This window comes from Myxocyprinus asiaticus, chromosome 33 (genome assembly GCF_019703515.2).
Source record: "Myxocyprinus asiaticus isolate MX2 ecotype Aquarium Trade chromosome 33, UBuf_Myxa_2, whole genome shotgun sequence".
Taxonomy (NCBI): Eukaryota; Metazoa; Chordata; class Actinopteri; order Cypriniformes; family Catostomidae; genus Myxocyprinus; species Myxocyprinus asiaticus.
Genome location: NC_059376.1, coordinates 39438882 through 39460600, shown reverse-complemented (window position 1 = coordinate 39460600; position 21719 = coordinate 39438882). Strand labels below are relative to the sequence as shown.

At 40.1% G+C, this 21719-nt stretch overlaps 1 protein-coding gene and 1 long non-coding RNA gene across 2 annotated transcripts; both read left to right on the top strand.

The window, feature by feature from the left end:
• The first annotated feature begins 4163 nt into the window (after positions 1-4163).
• Positions 4164-7273, top strand: LOC127423784 (uncharacterized). The gene is made up of 4 exons (XR_007894377.1): positions 4164-4251; positions 5686-5820; positions 6068-6145; positions 6697-7273. It is a non-coding gene; the product is annotated as an uncharacterized LOC127423784 (long non-coding RNA).
• Positions 7274-7736: 463 nt separating this feature from the next.
• LOC127423782 (protein SSUH2 homolog) lies at positions 7737-20334 on the top strand. Its single transcript, XM_051668356.1, has 12 exons — positions 7737-7745; positions 8208-8257; positions 8497-8569; positions 8759-8894; positions 8986-9046; positions 12279-12400; positions 12785-12847; positions 17629-17711; positions 17943-18035; positions 18148-18253; positions 18666-18773; positions 19569-20334. Exons 2-12 carry the CDS (start codon positions 8209-8211, stop codon positions 19707-19709), a joined length of 1035 nt encoding a protein of 344 aa, XP_051524316.1. The 5' UTR covers positions 7737-7745; position 8208; the 3' UTR covers positions 19710-20334.
• Positions 20335-21719: the final 1385 nt, after the last annotated feature.

The window sequence follows — 21719 nt, the reverse complement described above, 5'->3', positions numbered from 1 at the left end:
CGAAATTACTCGCCAAGTGGCAAGAACATTTTGAGGTTACACGGCGAGTCAGGGATCTCGATTATGAAGTTAAACGAATGGATAGAGGCGGGACATGTCAAATTTACCACCTCAACCTCCTTAAATTGTGGAGAGAGGTGGTCCCCATGTCCATGGCGACAGTAGTTCCGGAGAGGGCGGAGCTCGGGCCAGAGGTGAAGTTCAAAGCCGATCCATTCACCCCAGTCCCTTGTGGAGACCACCTCTCACCATCCCTGCTCATGGAGGTGGCCAGGTTGCAAAAAGAGTTTGTGGACGTGTTCTCTCCTCTTCCCGGTCGGACTAACCTCATACAACACTATATCGAGACCCCACCGGGAGTGGTAGTGCATAGTCGGCTATACCGCATACCCGAACACAAGAAAAAGGTGATTCAGGATGAATTAGAGGCAAGGATCGAGATGGGGGTAATAGAAGATTCGCACAGTGACTGGGCGAGCCCGGTTGTTCTTGCACCTAAGAGTGACAGGTCAGTCTGGTTCTGTGTTGATTACCGGAAAGTCAACACGGTGTCTAAATTTAACGCGTACCCAATGCTCCGAATTGACGAACTGCTCGATCGGTTGGGTGCGGCTCAATTTTATTCAGCACTGGATTTAGCTAAGGGATATTGGCAGATCCCCTTAACTCCATTATCCCGAGAAAAAAACTGCCTTTTCCACACTGTTCGGGTTACACCAATTTGTCACTCTTCCGATTGGTTTGTTCAGGGCTCCCGCCACGTTCCAGTGCCTCATGGATAAGATCCTCCGGCCACACGCTGCGTATGCCGCTGCCTACTTAAATTATATCATATATACAATAATGATTGGCAGAGGCATATGCAGCATCTGAGAGCCGTCCTGAGGTTGCTGAGGTGGGCGGGGCTCACGGCAAACCTGAAAAATTACGTGATTTGGGCGGGTGGAAGTACGGTATCTGGGCTTCCACTTGGGTCATGGACAGGTACGTCCCCAAATTGATAAGACAGCAGCTATAGCAGCCTGCCCATGTCCCAAATCCAAAAAGGAGGTGAGACAGTTCATGAGGCTGGCTGTCTATTACAGAAGGTTTGTTCCTGATTTTTCTGATGTCACCAGCCCCTTGACTGATCTCACTAAATAGGGGGCACCAGATCCGGTCCAGTGGACGGAGGCGTGCCAACAGGCTTTCACGAGAGTGAAATCTGCACTCTGTGGCGGGCCGCTTTTACATGCTTCTAACTTCTCTCTCCCCTTTATTTTAAAGACGGATGCGTCAGAGAGGGGGTTGGGGGCCGTGCTCTCGCAGGAGGTGGAGGGTGTGGAGCGCCCCGTGCTGTACATTAGTCGTAAGCTTTCTTTGAGAGAGACTAAGAACAGAACCATCGAGAAAGAGTGTCTTGCCATCAAGTAGGCGGTCCTAGCCCTCCGCTACTACCTGCTGGGGCGGGCCTTCATCCTCCACTCGGATCACGACCTGCTTCAGTGGCTCCACCGCATGAAGGATACCAATGCGCGGATCACTTGTTGGTACTTGGCACTTCAGCCCTTCAAATTTAAGGTGGTCAACAGATGGTTGTGGCTGATTTCCTCTCCAGGAATGGGGGGTGGGGTTTGGCAGGCCGGACATTGCCCGGACCTGAGTCGGGAGGTGGAGGTATGTGGAGTGGGACGTGGTCGTGCGTCTGTCACTGGGGAGAGAGGAAGCGGTAAGGGTCATCGCCTGGTGATTAATGATGCGTAACACCTGTTTCTCGTTACTGTGACGACGGAGATGGGCTTGAAAAGGCCGCCGAGAACGCCAGTGAGGGAGAGAGAGTAAAAGTGGCTGAAAAGCCACTTCTCTATCTGTGAAGCCTGTTTGGTGTTTGTGAAGCTGAAAAGCCTGTTTGGTGTTTGTGAAACTGAAAAGCCTGCTCTTTGTTTATGAAGTTGAAAAGCCTATACTTTGTCCGTGAAGCCAAACACTTGAATAAAAGCTGATTTACCTGGACTGCCAACCCACTTCCCGCTTCCTTCCTGTTGGAACCTTTACAACGGTGTAATGGAAAATGTCAGAGGTAAGCCTGTGGTTATGTGGTCGCAAACAGCTCCACACAAATGTACTGTGATCTTTTGAAAGTAAATCTGACAAGAACTCAAATGTCTGTTACTGGAAAATAATGAAAAACAAATCAGCAGTTCTATTGTTTATACATATTAAAATGATAAAGACTTTTTTCCATTAATGTGGCCAGTTTTTACACAACCAACACATTATTATTATTATTATTATTATTATTATTATTATTATTATTATTAACATCACAGTGTACCAGCAGGTGAAGGAAAGGGATCATATGAAAGTATGGTGTATGCTCAGAATGATTAAATGGTCCAATTGGAGCTCTTTTGAGCTGTCAGTGAAGAATGAACATAACTATACTGTGGAGGAATCACACTGCTTTAGGAATGGAGATGTGTCAGATTGAGGCCATAGTGAGCCCACCTGTTTCCTTCACCCGTGTGCATGAACTTCATTTTAATGGAGATATGAAGCACCGGCGAAGCGAGACCTCTACATACGGTCAGTAAAATAAAGTATGGTTTCTAAATTAGCCGATGTGCTTAAAGTATGGGGATCTGAAAAGCTATATTATAAAAACAGCTGATCAGAGTAACTCTCAGTAGCAGCTGATTGTACAGTATGTTATGTATATTAGTATACAAACATCTGTTAAATTTATCATAATCTATGTCCATGAAGCCTTATATCATCATGACAGAATGTCTTCATCTTATACTGGCTTTTCCTCCTTCATTGTTGTTGGTCTCATTATAATGACTGTTGCAGTGATTGTGATCACCATAAGGATCAATGCTAAAGGTTTGTATTTCAAATAACTCGTATCACAGTCTGCATTTATATGCAAATACATAGCTGTAGCTTATTTATTTATGTGCCTGTTTCCTGAGTATGGGTCTTTAGAATAAACATGGAAAAGTCACACCAGCTGTTTGCGTGAGATTCAAATTTTCATGCAGCATGCAATACTATTGAGGACAACTCAATATACAGTGCATTCATAAAGTATTCAGACCCCTTCATTTTTTTCACATTTTGTTATGTTGCAGCCTTATGCTAAAATCCTTTAAAAAAAAAAAAAAAGAAAAGAAAAAATCACATCAATCTACACTCCATACCCTAATAATGACAAAGCAAAAACAGATTTTTTATAACTCTGCAAATTTATTAAAAATAATAAACTGAAATATCACACTGACACAAGAAATTTAGCTCAGGATTACCAAACTTGAATTACTAAACTTTCCTGAGATTAATGCACTTTTCAGAGGACATTCAGGAATAACAACTATTCAAGAGTCTGAAATATAACTTGTTGTACAAACTTGTAGTAAAAATGTAGTTAAAAAAATTATGTAATGAGTTAAAATAAACTAAGAGTTTTGATAAAAGAACATACCACATTGTTTTATTTTTTGTAACACTTTACAATAAGACATCACAATTACACGTTACAATTGATATGTTATAAGTAATGTAAATCCTAGTAAGACTACATTCTCTTATTTTAAAGCTTTCATGGTTTGCCTGCAAACGGTGTAATGGAAAATGTCAGAGGTTTGCCTGTGGTTATGTGGTTGCAAACAGCTCCTCACAAATGTACTGTGATCTTTTGAAAGTAAAGCTGATAAGAACTCAAATGTCTGTTACTGGAATAAAGAAAAGAAAAGCAAAGCAGCTGTTGTATTGTTTATACATATTAAAATGACAAAGACTTTTTTTCCATAAATGTGGCCAGTTTTTACACTACCAGCACTACCCATTTCTTGCTATCTTCCTAACCATTACTCTTTTTTTTTTTTGTTTTGTTTCGTATATGTGACACTGTGCATTATGACGTCTGTAAAATGTATCACCGGGAAACCTGTGCACTGTAAAAAATAATAATAATAATAATCGGTAAAAAATAAACTTGCAAAAATGTTGGAATAATGATTATTTGTATGTTAACTGGACAAGAAAACGTGAAAAAGTTGACTTAACCTGTGAAAAAATGTTGGTTCAATAATCCTTAGATCAACTTGCAACAAGCTGTAACTGTTGACTGTACTTGGGACTGCAAGCAAGCCAGTTGATGTAGGAGGTTGGATCATGATCGTGAGCGCGCAATATTTTGAGCAAAGAAAGCCTGGCGACTCGACAACATGCTTCTTCCGGGCTGACAGCGAACACCATCATTAAAACTAAGTAATCATATTTATACTACCATTATTTGTTAAAAAAAAAAAATGTAACATTGATAAATGACACATTTATCATTCTAGTCGTAAACGTTGGTTATGACGTGCAATAGAGACATACGCAATTATTATCGTAGTTAGCATGGCGGAACAAGCCTAGAATAATCCATTAACTGCTAACTTCAGCACTCAGTATAATTAAAATGTTTATACTGCAGTTATTTTTATCGAGAGCATTGGTTATGACGTACAGTAGAGCCGGTGGGATTCATTTAGTTAGTTAGCGTCGAAAGGTCGAAATAACGACAAATTGCAATAGTAAATCAACCATATCATACTCATATCGATATGAAGTACTTGTTTTGGGAATCTCTGCAATAGTGTTATTGATTGCACTGAAGAAATGAAATTCAGATCTTCAACCTAGGTTTAAGTACACACACACACACACACACACACACACACACACACACACACGCGCGTTGGTGCAGCTATCATTATGAGGACTGTCCATAGACATAATGATTTTTATACTGTACAAACTATAGATTCTATCCCCTAAACCTAACCCTCACAGAAACCTTTTTGCATTTTTATATTTTCAATAAAACATAATTTAGTATGTTTTTTAAGTGATTTAAATTATGGGGACACTAGAAATGCCCTCATAAACCACATTTATAGCATAATACCCTTGTAATTACCAGTTTGTAACCTAAAAAAGTCCTCGCAAACCACTTAAACCTGCCCACACACACACACATACACACACACACTCACACACACACACACATACACACATGTTGGTGCAGCTATCCTTATGAGGACTTTCCACAGACATAATGATTTTTATACTGTAAAACTATAGATTCTATCCCCTAACCCTACCCCTAAACCTAACCCTCACAGAAACCTTTCTGCATTTTTACATTTTCAATAAAACATCGTTTAGTATGTTTTTTAAGTGATTTAAATTATGGGGACACTAGAAATGTCCTCATAAACCACATTTATAGCATAATACCCTTGTAATTACCAGTTTGTAACCTAAAAAAATGTCCTCGTAAATCACCCAAGCCCGCCAACACACATACACACCAGTTTTACGGTGTCCTAATCTTAAGGTTTTGCATTTCAGAGCACAACAGCACATGCAGTGTAGAATCTGCAAATTTGCCCACTCTTCTGAAGATGGCCTTCTAAAGCCTGGCAATAAACATACCTCTTTCAGACTGACAGGACAGCAATGGTGGGGGGGGGGGGCGACTGTGAACTGCAGGACTGCGAACTTCATTTAAAATAAGTAAACGTATTTATTTGAGGTTAAAAAAAAAGTTTAATTTATTGCTTCTATAGATTTTGTTGTTGTTTTATCATGTCTGTTGTGAGGTATGAGAAGACTATTAAATAATCTGAAAGACAAGACCTTTTTTTATTTCAGTCACCAGCTATGTACTGATTTTAAACGCATCACCAGTGTGGACTTCCTCGAGACATTCAGAGCATGAGTCAATACAGAGCAAGAAAAGGGGCTTTTGTACAAGAGATGGGAGATCTTAACAAGCTCGATCAGCAGGTAACCCATTAATGACAATCATGTGGCAAAGTTACCTCTAATTTGAAGGAAATCTAGATTTACATATAGAGCCCTTTGGTATATTATTTGCAGAAAATAAAATTTTCTTGGGGCATGATTAAAAGTAAGATAATGGCCAATTGTATTTCTCAAGTCTACAGGCTGATTTGACTGTTCAAGTCACAATGAATAACAACATTAAGCCACACGTTTAAGTAAATCTTTTTATGTTGTACCCTTTTTGCAGACCTCAAATGTCATAAAATAGAAAACAGTCCTTGAAGATCTCCTCTTGTTCCTCTGCAAAGATTGTGAAACATTTCTGGTGAGTCTGTTTAATTAATTCCTCTTCAGACATTTGTGTTGACAGCAAATCGATTCTGTTCATGATTGTGTGGTTTGCCTTATTCAGTGCGATTCGGTACACAATTAAATTCTATTAACTTGAATGACATTCTCAGTCACCATTCACTTACATTCTATTGAAAAAGATGCAATGAAATTGAATGGTGGCTTAGAGTTACATTATAAAAGGAATAGTTCACCCAAAAATTCGATTTCTCATCATTTACTCTCCCTTATGTCATCTCAAACTCATATGACATTCTTTCTTTTGCGGAGCACAGAGATACTTTGAAGGACATATGAAGTGTTTTTATCCATGCAATATTAGTCAACGGGGTCCAAAACATTCAAACTCCAAAAAATTATATATGATATATGTGTTCCATAGAAGGAAAAAAAGTTGTAGTTTGAGATGCAATAAAGATGAGTAAACGATGGGAATGATCATTTTTGGGTGATATTTCTTTAATAAAAAAATCGAATTTGCAAGGTTAATGTCAGATTATATTTACTTGTTCTTTGTTACACCAGGACACTTCTCCAGATGACAGACAGACCAGAGGGATGAAAGTCGGCAGTCTTTTCATGATTGAAGATTAAATCTCCACATCTAGCACGTTGCCGAATGTCACAAACTTTGCTGTTGTTTTGGAGGAGGCTATTGTTTTGTAAGATGCTCCAGACCTGCAATCTGCAGTTGCTTACCTGTTTGGCCTTCTCTTTGCCTCAGATATTGTGGAGTACCCAAAAAGTCTTCATGGACATCCGCATTCACTGTTCTGCAAGGGTGCAGTCCCTTAAAACAAACTTGTTGCTCTGACATAAAGTTGCATTTGTGAGCTATTTTATATGTGCAGATGCACTTCATCGTTCACCCTGCCAGACTTTGAACAAAACATAAAAACACACACACACATTTTTCAAATGAATTTGTTTTTGATTGATTGTGGTATTTGACATGTGTTCAAATTTCACATGTGAAAAGACAGAGTGGTCGCTGCTGTTGGGTTTCAAATAAAACTTTGAACAAAATCTTAAGCCTGCAATTTTAGTTTTATTTGATTGCCTTATTTAATATTAACTAGAATAAAACACCTCTTTTAGTAAAACCAGCTCATTAGAACATACTTTTTAAAGTCATGTCCACAAAATGTGATTAGTTTACTAAACTAAAAAAACTCCATCAGCTGAACAAAAGTACAAGTTCAGTGAACTTGAGACCCTACTCTGTAAATTGAGTTAAGTGAACCACTTGAACCAAAAGTTGCGTAAACTCAAAAATGCTGTGCAGCAAGTTGCTTGAAATTTTAAGTTAAGTCAACTTTTGATTTTTTACAGTGTGCTTATGTGATCTGAGAGCTGAGCTCCTCACGGATGTCTTGTTTAATCGGCATAATGGTCATAGTTCATGGAGGTGGAGATTAGACTACCAACCTCTGATCTTAACCACTAGTCCAGACCACACAGAAAAATATTTGGCATCCAATCATAACTCACGCTCATCAGAACATGCTTCTTTACAGCTATATAAACTTTATGCCTCTCCTCTCATTCTTGCAGTATCTCTGAAACAAAGGAAAGTAAGTTTCTATTCACTCTACTTATTGCAGCTTTTCCAAATAACATACTTAAAAGCTTTTTTGGCTGACTGTGTGATGACTAATAATAATATACAAATGAATAATAATCTTTAAATGATAACAAATAATGTATATAAATCAGTATATAAATGAATGATATCTATATCAGTTTTACCAGTATGACATGCTGACTGACATAGGCAATATTCAGCCCATGCAAAAAGCTTCCTTTAAGAAATGTGCTTTTTCACCAATCTGTTGCAGTTACAATCGATTGCAACTATTTAAAAATAAACAGCAATATAAGATCAAAATAAGCTAAATACAATGAGAAATGAGAAAACCATTCATTACATAAAAATTGAATTTCATTAATGTGCGTTACTTAAAACTGTAATATATATCATTTGTGACAAAACAATTACAGAATTGCTACAATTTGTTTTATTTTCTTCCTGCAAGCATGTTCGACAGCATCCCAGGATATGAGGAAATAGTGGCCGGCGGAGGTGGTAAGAAGCCTAAAGAAATATGAATTCCTTTCCTATTTTATCACTATTAATAATTTCTCGTCTAAACATTTTAGGTTTGCATACAGTATGAGCTGGGTGAAACAGCCTGATATGTTATTGGGAAGAAAGAGCATATAGCCTACTAAACAGATGCTGTGCTAAGTTTCATGGATACAAGACTCTAGATCAGATGGAATTGTATGGAGTTTTGTTACTGATGTGTCTTTCTCTTATAACAGGTGGGTATCTTCCACCTCCAATGCCATGTGTACCAATGCCTTTGCCCGAGCCTGCCAACCAACCAGAGTGGCAGTAAGGGTTTTTACCTCTACAGATTAAAAAAATAATAATTCTAAAGAAAGTCATAGTGTTGTAGATTCTGTCATTCCTCATAATGACCCCTGTTGCATGTTACATACGCATACAGTACTGCATACGCTATTGAGCATGCATGTCTTGTACAAATGTCAGCAATATAATTGTACTCTTTTTTTTTTTTAGAAACAGGATCCCTTCCATCTCAGAGGAAAGAGCTTGCGAAGCTTTCGCAGAATATGTCTCGAACAATTGCTGCTACAGCTCTGCCCCGGTCAGAGAAGGAATTATAACCAACATGGAAACCTTTAATACCTACAGAGTAAGGCATAAATCATTTTCATTATGAGCTTAATGATGTGAAGTTAAAATGTAATAGGAGGTCTGTCACTTTATTCTGCTTCTGTTCTCAGTACCGTTTGGAGACTTTCACAGAATCCAGATCTACTAAATGGTGTCAGGAGCCTTTCACAGGTACAAAGGAATAAATCAAAACTTTTAGCTGTATCATTCAAATCACTACATTTGTACTTCAAATCACTGCTCCACCTGGTTACAACATACTGTATTTACTTAAAGGATCAGAATCAGAATGAGCTTTATTGCCAAGTGTTCTCACATACACAAGGGATTTTTTTTGGTGATAGGAGAAACAAGTGCACACAGAGCATTACAGTGACAAGGTAAGAGTATAAATAAACATATAAATAACAGGATATATAACGTATGTGCAAGGTAGGGGTATGTACAGTTATTGAATTAAATATGTGAATTTACTAGGGCTGGGAATCGATTAAAATGTTTTAACTAATTAATCACACAAATTTCTGCAATTAATTGCGATTAATCGCAATTAAATTATGGTACATGATACATTACAACAAACATTTAAAAAATCATCATAAATATATTTAATTTATACTTTGTTTTAAAAGAACTCTCAAGAAACTGGTTAGTCATCATTTATTTTAAATAAAAATGTACATGTTCAAATGTTCAGATTTTTTCCTTTTTTGAGGATAGAGTTAATAAGACACAATTTTACAGGTATTAATCTTTGATACAAGTATACGCAGGGTTGTGAGGGTTACTTTTAAAATGTATTCCACAACAGATTACAGAATACATGCTGTAAAATGTAATTTGTAACGTATTCCTTTAGATTACTCAAGGTCAGTAATGCATTCTAAATACTTTGGATTACTTCTTCAGCACTGGTAGATTTTATCACTTGTTTTGACTATAAAAACTCTGCCAGTACAGTAAGACAAAATACATTTATATTAAAAATACATTCTCCAAAAAAAGCCTAAATATCTGATGCAGTGTTTCTTTTTAAGGATTTTTAGATATTTTACAGAAAAACATTAAAAAAATTCTCATCATGAATAAGATTTTTTTTCCTAATATCAAAGGTCTTACTAGAGAAAAAAAAAGATCTAATGTGAATTTTCTTGATAAAAAAATATGATCGTGCCTGGTAACAGGCACATGTAAAATGGCAAGAAATAGCTTTTTAGCTTTCAGAAAGTGTTAAACAAACAATATTAATGGCAGAAATTAACGCGTTTAATTTCCCAGCACTAGAATTTACATATGTACATGAGGTATATATTTACATTTATTGCACTATGAGGGAGTCCTGAGGCAGTTTAATTGTTCATGAGAAAAATGGCCTGAGTGTAAAAACTGTTCTTGCGCCTGGATGTCCTCGCGCTCAGTGCTTTGTAGCGCCGGCCAGAGGGCAACAGTTCAAAGAGGGAGTATGCAGGGTGTGTGGGGTCCAGAGTAATTCTTCCTGCACATTTCCTCACTCTGAAGTCTTGGAGGGTGGGCAGGGGGGCACCAATAATCCTCTCAGCAGTGCTGACTGTCCATTGTAGTTTCCCTCTGTCTGATTTGGTGGCTGAACCAAACCAAACAGTTTTAGATGTACACAGGACAGACTCAATGACGGCCGAGTAGAACTGTGTCAGCAGCTCCTGTGGCAGGTTGAACTTCCTCAGCTGACAAAGGAAGTATAACCTCTGCTGAGCCTTCTTCAATGGAGTCTATGTGGGTGTCCCACTTCAGGTCCTGAGAGATGGTAGAGCCCAGGAACCTGAATGACTCCACTGCTGCCACAGTGCTGTTCAGGATGGTTAAGTGGGGGGGGCGGGGGGGTGTTTCTCCTGAAGTCCACTGTCATCTCCACTGTTTTGAGCATGTTCAGCTCAAGGTTGTTGTGACCGCACCAGGCAGCCAGCTGATCAGCCTCACGTCTGTATGCAGACTCGTCACCGTCGTGGATGAGGCTGATGACTGTGGTGTCGTCTGCAAACTTCAGGTGCTTGATAGTGGGGTCTTTTGCAGTGCAGTCAATCGTGAACCGGGAGAAGAGCAGTGGAGAGAGAACGCATCCCTGAGGAGCACCAGTGCTAATAGTGAGGGTTCCGGATGTGAGTTTCCCCAGTCTCACTAGCTGCTGCCTATCTGTCAGAAAGCTGGTGATCCATCGAAAGAATGGGGTGGGCATGGAGAGCTGGGTCAGATTGGTTAAAGGAAGATTAGGCATGATGGTATTGAAGGCTGAACTGAAGTCCACAAATAGGATTCTTGCATAAGTCCCAGGTCTGTCGAGGTGTTGCAGGATATAATGCAGTCCCATACTGACAGCATCATCCACAGACCTGTTTTTCTCAGTAAGCAAACTGAAGGGGGTCCAGTAGGGGTCAAGTGATGTCCTTCAGGTAGGCCAAAACCAGTCTCTCAAATGACTTCATGACCACAGACATGAGAGCGACAGGTCTGGAATCATTAGGTGCTGTGATTTTTTTTTTTTTTTCTTTTGGGGGGGGGGGGGGGGGTACCGGAATAATAGTGGAGAGTTTGAAGCAGCAGGGAACTTCACACTGTTCCAGTGATCTATTGAAGATCTATGTGAAGAAGGGGGCCAGTTGGTCAGCGCAGACTTTCAGACAGGCAGGTGAAACACCGTCTGGGCCTGAAGCTTTCCTAGTCTTTTGTTTCAGAAAGACTGGCACACATCCTCCTCACAGATAATAAGCGCAGATTGAGTAGCAGGAGGGGGATGAGGGGGGTTCCAGGAGGTGTTGGTGTGTGTGAAGTGAAGATCAGAGCAGGGGAGGGGTGTGAGGCTGGGCTTTTCAAATCTGCAGTGAAACACATTCAAATCATCAGCCATTAGTTGACTCTCTACAGAGCAAGGGGGAAGTGTCTTGTACTTGGTGATGCTTTTCAGGCCTTTCCACATAGATGCAGGATCATTGGCTGAAAACTGTTTTTTCAGCTTTTCAGAGTAGCTTCTTTTAGCCACTCTGATTTCCTTAGTCAGTGTGTTCCTGGCCTGGTTGTACAATATTTTATCCACATTTCTGTAAGCATCCTCTTTGGCATGACGAATCTGTCTGTGTTCTCCTAAATTTTAAACCTTTTTTTATAACACCAAAGAAAGAAATACATGTTAGAAATGACATGAGGGTGAGTGAACAATAGACAGACATCATTTTTATATTTGCTTGAACTATTACTATAAGCTTTTGCACAAAAGTAAGCTTAAATCATACAGCAAGACAGTTTTGGCTAAACAACTCTGAATAAGAGACTCAGCATTTGCAAAAGATTCAACTGAACATCTATTTTTTAACTTTCACAAAACCGTGCAGTAAACTTGGGGGTTTACCAACTGTCCTGTTCTCTCTCGCAGGGCAGCGTGTGGATGCTGGTATTCAACCTGCTCCAGGACCATGGGAGATTGCTGTCCAACCTCCAGTCTTCTTTACAAAGCACAAGCAGGACGTTAGAGTTCCCTTTACTTCCTCAGTCAAGGTTTTAACCACAAGAACCACCAATACTAACAACAGAACATACAGCCACATTCATCAATAACTGTATCAGAATATTTCTGAATGAAACATAATCATCTTTAACAGGGGACTTTTGGTAGCATTTTTTATCCTGCTAGATCACAAGGTCTTTCCTCTATAAGTTACCTTAAAATAAAATTTTTTAAAGCATTTTTGATTCCTCACTGCAACCAAACTTGACCAGCAACTATGTTTTAATTTACATGTATTCATTTAGCAGATGCTTTTATCCAAAAAGTATGAACACGACAATTTACTTGGAACAACGATTTGCCAATCAAATTTGAGGACCAGAACTAAATGTTGAATAATTGTTGAAAATTATTACATTCTGTTTGCACCCTAGAAATGTAACTCGTGCCAAGGAATGGGAAGTAATCCGTGTTCTTCTTGTTCTGGAGCTGGAAATGTAAGTGTCGTCTTATCCGGCATGAAGCATTTTAGAAAATGTATGTCATTTGTGGAAAATCAACAGTCAGACCAAAGTACAGTTGCGCGGTATACCGGTACTAACTAAATATCGTGATATCAAAAAATTTAAAATGGTACGATATCATCTTGTTTTTCATTTCGGTACCATATTAAAGTATGCTGCCATTAGCAAAATGTAATGTATTGTGAGAGTTTTGAGATGAAATCAAAGACCATTTGAAAATAATAATAAAAAAGTCTTGATATGACCAAGTGTGATCATTAAACAGCAGAAGGATGTCATTTAATGAACTAATATACAGTCACATGTGCTGCACGCCACAGAACGAATGGGAGGCGCCTCTATGCCCTGTCATCTTCTTTACACACACAAGCAGGCACTCACACAAATGCAACACACACTAATAATGCTTGATTTTCATGCAGTGCATCCAATAGCATCCATCTGCAGAGCCGCAGAGCATTGTGTTTAGTGTATAATTGGCTGTGAACTCTCAAATGACTGTTTTCACCGTTGCAGCTTGGAGATTTCAGCTCACAAGTCGCGGGAAGCTTGATATAACGAACACTTCACAAACAGGAAGAACTTCAAATGTCTTTCAAAATAAAAGTTCAGCTGAAATTCAGTATTTAAATAATTCAATATTCAACTGGATGCGTGAAATTTAAGACATTATGACAGAAAAATATTACTACTCTATAAGAGTGTAAAATTCAAAGTAGTTGCAATAATACTCATAACAACAATAATATAATATTAAATGCAGTGGCAGGCCGTGCATTTAAAATATAGGCCTTCAGTGTGATTCATACCATTAAGAAAACACAGTTTCACAATGAATAAGACACCCTATGCTTTTGGGCATCATACATTATGTCACAGCTAACTAGTAATACAAATTGACATTTTAAAAAAATGTCCGGAGATTGTAAAATCTTGCGAAGGTATTGGGTGTCACCCAGCCCGCTGCCCTGAAGATGTCTGCTACAGAGGTGCCATGGGCCAGTGCCCACGAGGAAGGGTGCGCTGTCATTGAGACTGAGTCTAACTCCATGCCGAGAAAAGAGATGCTCTGAACTGGGGAGAGCTTGCTCTTTTCCCAGTTGACCCGAAGCCCTAGCCAGCTGAGGTGCCTGAGCATGAGGTCCCTGTGTGCGCATAGCAACTCTCGAGAGTGAGCTAGAGTCAGCCAGTCATTGAGGTAGTTGAGTATGCGAACACCCACTTCCCTTAAGGGGGCAAGAGCTGCCTCTGCCACTTTCGTGAAGACACGAGGGGATACACCCGACCGTAGGAAGGGTCTGTGTCGAGGTAGAATCGAGACGTGAAAGTACGCGTCCTTCAGGTCCTTCAAACCAATCTTGATGCCGGACACATGCCAAAATGTGCTTTGGCGTCAGCATCTTGAATGGGAGTCTGTACAAGGCCCGGTTCAGAACTCGCGGGTCCAAGATTGGCCGCAACCCACCGCCTTTCTTCGGTATGATGAAGTAAGGGCTGTAAAACCCTTTCTTCATCTCGGCTGGAGGGACAGGCTCTATCGCGCCCTTGCGCAGAAGGGTCACGATCTCCACACGCAAGGTGGCAGCGTTCTCGCCCCTCACCAAAGCGAAGCGGACGCCGCTGAACCGGGGTGGGCGCCTGGCGAATTGAATTGAGTAGCCGAGTCGGATGGTCCTGGCCAACCTCCGCGATGGGTTGGAAAGCGCTAACCATGCGTCCAAGCCCCGGGCGAGGGGCACTAAGGCCACGTCGAGGAGCCTCGCTTCATCTCGAACTCATGGCTGCGCTGAGGGGACCCTTGAAGCACTTACCTTACTCCGTGTACCCGGCGTCAGGGTGGTCGGCGATGGGGGAGGAGGGACTTTTTGACCGTCCTCGTAGTCCGTCACAACCACCTGGCCGTGAGTGTGAGTGTGGTGCGACCGGACGCTCGAAGGCGGGGGGCCCGCGTTCATGGCGACTAAGTCGCAGGTGCTCAGTGCCCGGTTGCCATGATAACGGCGGTCGTAAACACTGGCTATGTGACCCAGGGAGTGAGGAAACTGCTCTTTTGAGAATGTGGGTACCGCAGCCCATTCGGGGTGCGGCGAACATAAAAGAAAAGGAAACCAAGGATTTACCTCCCGGCCCTCCACCGGGGGGTGGAGTGGTCTGGATACCAGCTCTGGGTTTGCAGCAGAAATCTCGCTCCCTGAGTCATCCGTCTCAGGGGCACTTAGGAGCCTTCCGGGTCCTCGTGCCGGCCCGTGAGGCGGGGGGCATAAGCTTCCTTCGGGGGGCTCTATGCTGGGGCTGAGAAATGGGCTCAGGCTGAGGCGGAGCCGCCTGGGCTTTTGCCGCTGCAGGGGGACGCCCTCGGCGAGCAGACGAGATACGGGATCTTAAGCCATGCTGGGGCAAGATGTGTTGTATAGCCTCCGTCTGCTTCCTCACCGCCGAGAACTGCTGGGCAAAGTCCTCAACGGTGTCGCCAAATAGGCCGATCTGGGAGATGGGGACGTTGAGAAAGCGAACCTTGTCAACGTCCCTCATCTCGACCAGATTCAGCCACAGGTGGCGTTCTTGGACCACAAGGGTGGACAACGCCTGCCCGAGTGCTTGCGCCGTGACCTTCGTCGCCCGGAGGGCGAGGTCGGACGCCGAGCACAGCTCCTGCATCACATCGGGATCAGGACTACCCATGTGCAGTTCCTTTAGTGCCTTGGCCTGGTGTACTTGCAGGAGGGCCATGGCATGCAGGGCAGAGTCGGCCTGACCAGCAGCGCTGTAGGCTTTGGCCGTCAGAGATGATATCATGCTACATGCCTCGGAAGGGAGTGCCGGGCGATCCCGCCAGGTGGCTGTGCTTTGCGGCACCGCAACTGCCTTATCCACCTGAGGGAGGGTGGAGCCGCAGGGCTCAGGGGTGGGTGGAAGGTTCCACTCTAGCCCGACACACGCGGCAGCCCGGGCAAGCATGGCGGTCATCTCGCCGTCAGCCTCAGACTGGGCGGGCCGACCCGAAGGTGGCAGCCCAGTTGAGTCCTCGGCATCTGACATCGCCAGTATGCTCTCTGATGCAGCGATCGAGCACTCATCTTAAGAGGTGAATGGGACAGCAGTAGTATTCAGCTCGTTGATAGTACAACCGCTCGGCTCCGAAGAAAATATCTGAATGAGTAGTTGCAAGCCAGCTCCTTTTATACCCGTATGTCCGGGGGAGTGGCATGCAAATTCCACTCGCCAATTCTCATTGGCCTTTTCTCAAAAATCTGAGGTGTTCGGGGCTCTCAAGTGCATCCCCTAGTGTCACTACATCGACACAATGTCGAGTGAGTGACAGAAGGGGAACTGACTTTAATTGCCCATTCATTAGCACTGTTGAGGGATTCTGTGGAAATTCTGAAGGCCTGAGGTGGGGTGGTACTCAGACTCACATGCTGCTTCGGCTAACGAGCTCGGCTTCAGGCATGCGATTTGGGAAACAGTTGTCACAATTTGCTTGTAAGCAATACATTCTGACTGGATAAACTTTTCGTTTTTCTCTGTTTGTTTGTAGATTAATTAAGAGTGGAAAGCGATTAAAAATACATTGGCAAAAAGGTGATTGAGAATGAAAGGATGAAAAATATTTATTTATTTGGCATGTTAGGCCAGCAGAGAAAGCTTTGATGGCCCTGAGAATTTGCCACTGATTAAATGGTTATATTATTAATATTATTATCTGTAAGCAATATCACAAAAGCAAGTGTAGTGAATATCAGCATGTTGTGATTCAGCCATGGCAGCCTTTTGCCTCAGGTAATCAGATTGTTTTAATTTAATGTTGTCATTAATACTGTAAAACACTAGGGGGGCCTGGGTAGCTCATCGAGTATTGACACTGACTACCACCCCTGGAGTCACGAGTTCAAATCCAGGGTGTGCTGAGTGACTCCAGCCAGGTCTCCTAAGCAACCAAATTGGCCCAGTTGCTAGGGAGGGTAGAGTCACAAGGGGTAACCTCCTCGTAGTCGCGATTAGTGGTTCTCGCTCTCAATGGGGTGTGTGGTAAGTTGTGCGTGGATCGCGGAGGGTAGCATGAGCCTCCACATGCTGGGAGTCTCCGCGGTGTCATGCACAGCGAGCCACGTGAAAAGATGCGCGGATTGGTGGTCTCAGAAACGGAGGCAACTGAGACTTGTCCTCCACCACCCAGATTGAGGTGAGAAACCACGCCACTATGAGGACCTACTAAGTAGTGGGAATTGGGCATTCCAAATTGGGAGAAAATGGGATAAAAAAAATAAAAATACTGTAAAGCACTGTTGTGCATCTTTTTTTTTTTTTTACCGAAAATAATATATATATTATTATTGTTGACATTTTATTATTGGCTCTATATTGTTGAAAATTATTAAATTTTCATTTGATTAAAGCTGTATAGTATGTATATGATTAAACACAATTTGATCATAACATTTAATTAAAACATTTAATATGGAATCCAGAAAAATTAAAAAAGAAAAGGCATAATTTGCATCTATTAGACTTTATGCAGTTCATTTAGTCAAGTAATTTTCTGTGTAATTTCATCAAAAATCTGATTTTTTTTTTCTTTCTTTTTTTAATTTGTTTCTTTGTAGTATCGATACCAAGGTACCGAAGCCAACATTTTGGTCTCAGAGCAACCCTAGACCAAAGGCACAAAGAGAAAGAACAAGGTTTTAATTCAGAAAAAATAATGTATATTTTCCTACAAACTAGTTCTTTTTTCAATCTTTGTCTTTGTACAGAAAGTATGCTCGGTGTGTAGCGGCTCTGGTCATCGTCCTGATAACGAGTCCTGCAATAACTGTGACTACAGTGGACATGAAAAGTAAGTCTGCCACTTCTCACTGAAGTTATTCTTTTTAATTAGCTTTTCAAACCATCACTGTCATTTGTGAAATCATATTTTTGTTCTTGGATAGTAATAGACTATATTACAAACTACTGTCTGGAAGTGCTGTAGTTTTAGAGTGTTAACTACTTTCATTAGCGGGCAGCTGTGCGTCTAGCTGTGGTTTTGTATTGTTTGAGTGTTGAGTTGTTGTTTGGCATCTTTTAGGTGCAGTTCTTGTGGAGGCAGCGGCTCTCACAAGTGTAAAACCTGTGACGGAAGGAGACAGCTGCTTGTCTTTATCAATCTCAAAGTTAAATGGTATGTTATTTATTCAGAATATTCCAATATTATTCCCCCAAAATCCTTAGAATGTACACTCTTACACTCAGCCGAACTGTCTCAATCTGAAAGCTTCTTTTTCACCCATTAGGAGCACAGAGAAAGATGATTATGTAGGACAACAGTCGAGTGGTTTGAACGTTCACAATCTTGAGAGTGTTTCAGGGAAGGAGCTCTTCAAAGATGCCCAGTACATGGTAGCACAAACATAAACTTTGAATAAAAAGTTGGATTATGGATCAGAAACAATGTATATATATATATATATATATATATGGCTACGTGGTTGTGGTGTATATTGTACTGTAAACATGTTGTTGAAGCACACAAGATGCTTTTTGTAACATTGTAAGTTTTATACAAACTTCTTAAGTCCATGCCAGCTCGAGTGCATGCTGTCATTAAACCAAAAGGGGGACATGCCAAATACAAAGAAATATTCAACATTTCACACAGATTGTTATGCTGATAATATAATTTGTAATGAAAGAAACTATTAAATTTGATAAAAGCAAAATCTAAGTATTTTCACAAGTGGCCTCTGACATTTGAATCCCACTGTATGTAATATGAATTTCATTAATTGTGTGTATGTATGTTTACTTATAGCTATTTCCAGTGCACGGTTTCCCTGACGTTGCAGTTGCACAAGCGTCTGAGCGTTTAATAAGAGACCATCAGATGAAATATGGCAAGACCTCCCGCATATTACAACAGGTACTGCAGTCTCTGTGGTTGTGTGTGTTGTTTTAATTGTCTGATTTCATTTTCATAATGTTTTATATTTTCATGAATAATTTTTTAAACTTTTAAATTTAATTTTCAATGCTATAAAATAATGCAAACTTTTACTTTATGATTATCAGTCTATCTTTCATAGTAGACATGATCATGTTAATATGCATGAAAATATTAATAGGAATTTGGTCATATTCCACTTAAGTACGTCTCATGCAAACATGGTAACCAGTTACTATAATCTGAATAATACAGCTGGCTAATGCCTGTATTAATCTAAATTTGGGGTCATGTAAACACCATATTTGGAATATTACTGTAACAAAATACAGTATTCATCTATAGCCTATCTGATTATGTCCAATTGAAAGTAATTCTTGGTTGTATGCCACACAGGCAGTTGTGAAAGTCAAGCTTTTGAATAAACACATTTTTGATAACTTTTTACAAGCATTAAAAGACATAAATATCCAGATGGGTGAAAGCATCATGTCTCATGTCCTGCGTTTTGCTATACATTGCATTTGAATTATTGAACTGATTAAATTACAGTTCATACTAAATGAAGCCTAATAAAATGGCAATAATGGGCAGAAGAGAATAGCAGGAAAAGAACATCCATGATCATTCAGATATACATGATATACAGGAATATTCTAGTAGATGTGGAGCATGTAAAAGTGTAAATATCATTATTAGAATAAAAACCAGAATATGGATCTTTATCTGAAAATGGTATGCTTCAATTCTTTAATTTAATCTCTCCTGTTCTAGAGGCAGACAGTAGAGCTCATTCCCATAACCAAAGTAAACTACATGTGGAAAGAGAAGTCTTATGTTTACTTTGTGTATGGAAATGAGTTTAAAGTGAATGCTGATGACTACCCCGCCACTTGCTGCTGTTCTGTGATGTAACTCTGAAAACTCAGACAAACGTCATCATTTTGGGGCTGATATAACTCCAGTCTACACATTCATTATATAGCTGTATGTCCATACTACATGTATAACAGCATGTTTCTGTTCTGTGCACCCTAGATTGTCAGAATAGGGCATTTTTTGGGCAAGAGTTGCTTTTTAAAACTGTTGCAGGATAACTTCCAGTCATTATGTATTTACAACATTTTAAATGTGTTAGAAAGACCTTTAAATAGAATTGTGAACTGCTCAACTTACTATAGTTTGCTACAACTTTCAGAGGAAACTATACAGAGATCTGCAGCAGTGCACAAAACTGGCATACTCAAATTGGCACATGACAAGCATGGCACTTACAGCAGTTACACCCAGTTCAAACATGTGTACACAACTTAAACAAGCGAAAAAAGTATATAAAGAAAGCACAAATATGCAGACATTCTCTCAGTGGTTCGATCTGAATTTATTTAGTTAACAATACAGTACGACTGGAAACAATGCCCACTTCCTGTAAAATATGGCTTTAATACTTATTGTAAGTTTAATATAATGATTTTGTTTTGCATTTTCAACCAATAAACATATGCTTATGAACTTGTGGTCTGTAAATCATGAAATTGTCATAAAGGTAATATTATAGTGGTTTGCACAATAAATTAATGGTTTGTAGTTGTTGTTTTTCTTTATCTTTGTTTATGTTCCACAGAAAAAAGAAAGTCATATGAGTTTGAGACAGCATGAGAATTATCATTTTTGGGTGAACTATCCCTTTAAACCCATTTGAGAGACCAGAATATCAAAGTATTGGGTAATATTTTCACCTGGCCCAATAAACAACCACCCGGAACACCCTAGCAATGACCTAACAACCACCAAAAACACCAAACATTGTGGTATTCATGTGCACAGCACAGGAAAGCTCCATTCACATATTTTTTTAAAGTTAATGTAAAAATCTGATATTTGTCTTGTTCCTGATTTTTTTGGTTTTGGAATCTTTTTATATTATGTTGCATAATTAAACATTTATCTCTGCAGATGGATCACAATACAGGCCAGTATAGTGCTTTTTAACACAGGAAATATAGAGTGAAGTGAAAACTGAGCTACTCAAATCAAATCAAATCCCTTTATTGTCACTCAACCATATACACAAGTGCAACAGTGGGTGAAAGTCTTGGGTGTAATTCCAAGCAACATAGCAGTATGACAATTACAATAAACATCTAATTTACACATAACACAGTTTACACATCTGTTACACAACACAATATACACCTAATAATATACAATATACAGTATACACAAAATAAGAAGACTGTATACAATAAAATGTAACCAAATACATTTTAGACATTAAGTCTGCAAACAGAAAAGATTAGAATAGAAGAACAGGGCGCTCTACAAGAGAAGCATTGCCCCCACAGAGCATCCCCACTGAACATCGAGTCAGTCTGTGATTACATGAAGAGACAGAAGCAATTGAGACAGCCTAAATAGATAGAAGATCTGTGGTGAATTCTCCAAGAAGCTTGGAACATCCTATCTGCCAACAACTTAGAAAAACTGTGTCCAGGTGTACCTAGGAGAATTGGTGCTGTTTTAAAGGCAAAGGTGGTCACACCGAATATTGATTTAGCTTTTTTATGTTTACTGCACCTTGTATGACATTAATTGATATATGAAAACTATATATGTCATTATTTTTGAAGACATCCTCACTATGCAACATTTTTCACAAGTGCCTAAAACTTTTGCACAGTATATGTAGTACATTCACGAAGTATTCAGACCCCTTCATTTTTTCACATTTTGTTATGTTGCAACCTTATGCTAAAATGCTTTAAATTATTTTATTTTTTTTACATCAATCTACACTCCATGATGACAAAGCAAAAACCAGATTTTTGATAACTACACAAATTTATTAAAAAGAAAAATCTGGGGGCCTGGTTAGCTCAGCAAGTAGTCGTGAGTTCGAATCCAGGGTGTGCTGAGTGACTTCAG

Excerpts from the sequence above, each read along its gene's own strand:
- LOC127423782 (XM_051668356.1), top strand. The coding sequence starts at position 8,209 with ATGTTCGACAGCATCCCAGGATATGAGGAAATAGTGGCCGGCGGAGGT. Across the intron at positions 12,401-12,784 it reads CCTTTACTTCCTCAGTCAAG|AAATGTAACTCGTGCCAAGG; the intron begins GTTTTAACCACA and ends TTTGCACCCTAG. Across the intron at positions 12,848-17,628 it reads CTTGTTCTGGAGCTGGAAAT|AAAGTATGCTCGGTGTGTAG; the intron begins GTAAGTGTCGTC and ends GTCTTTGTACAG.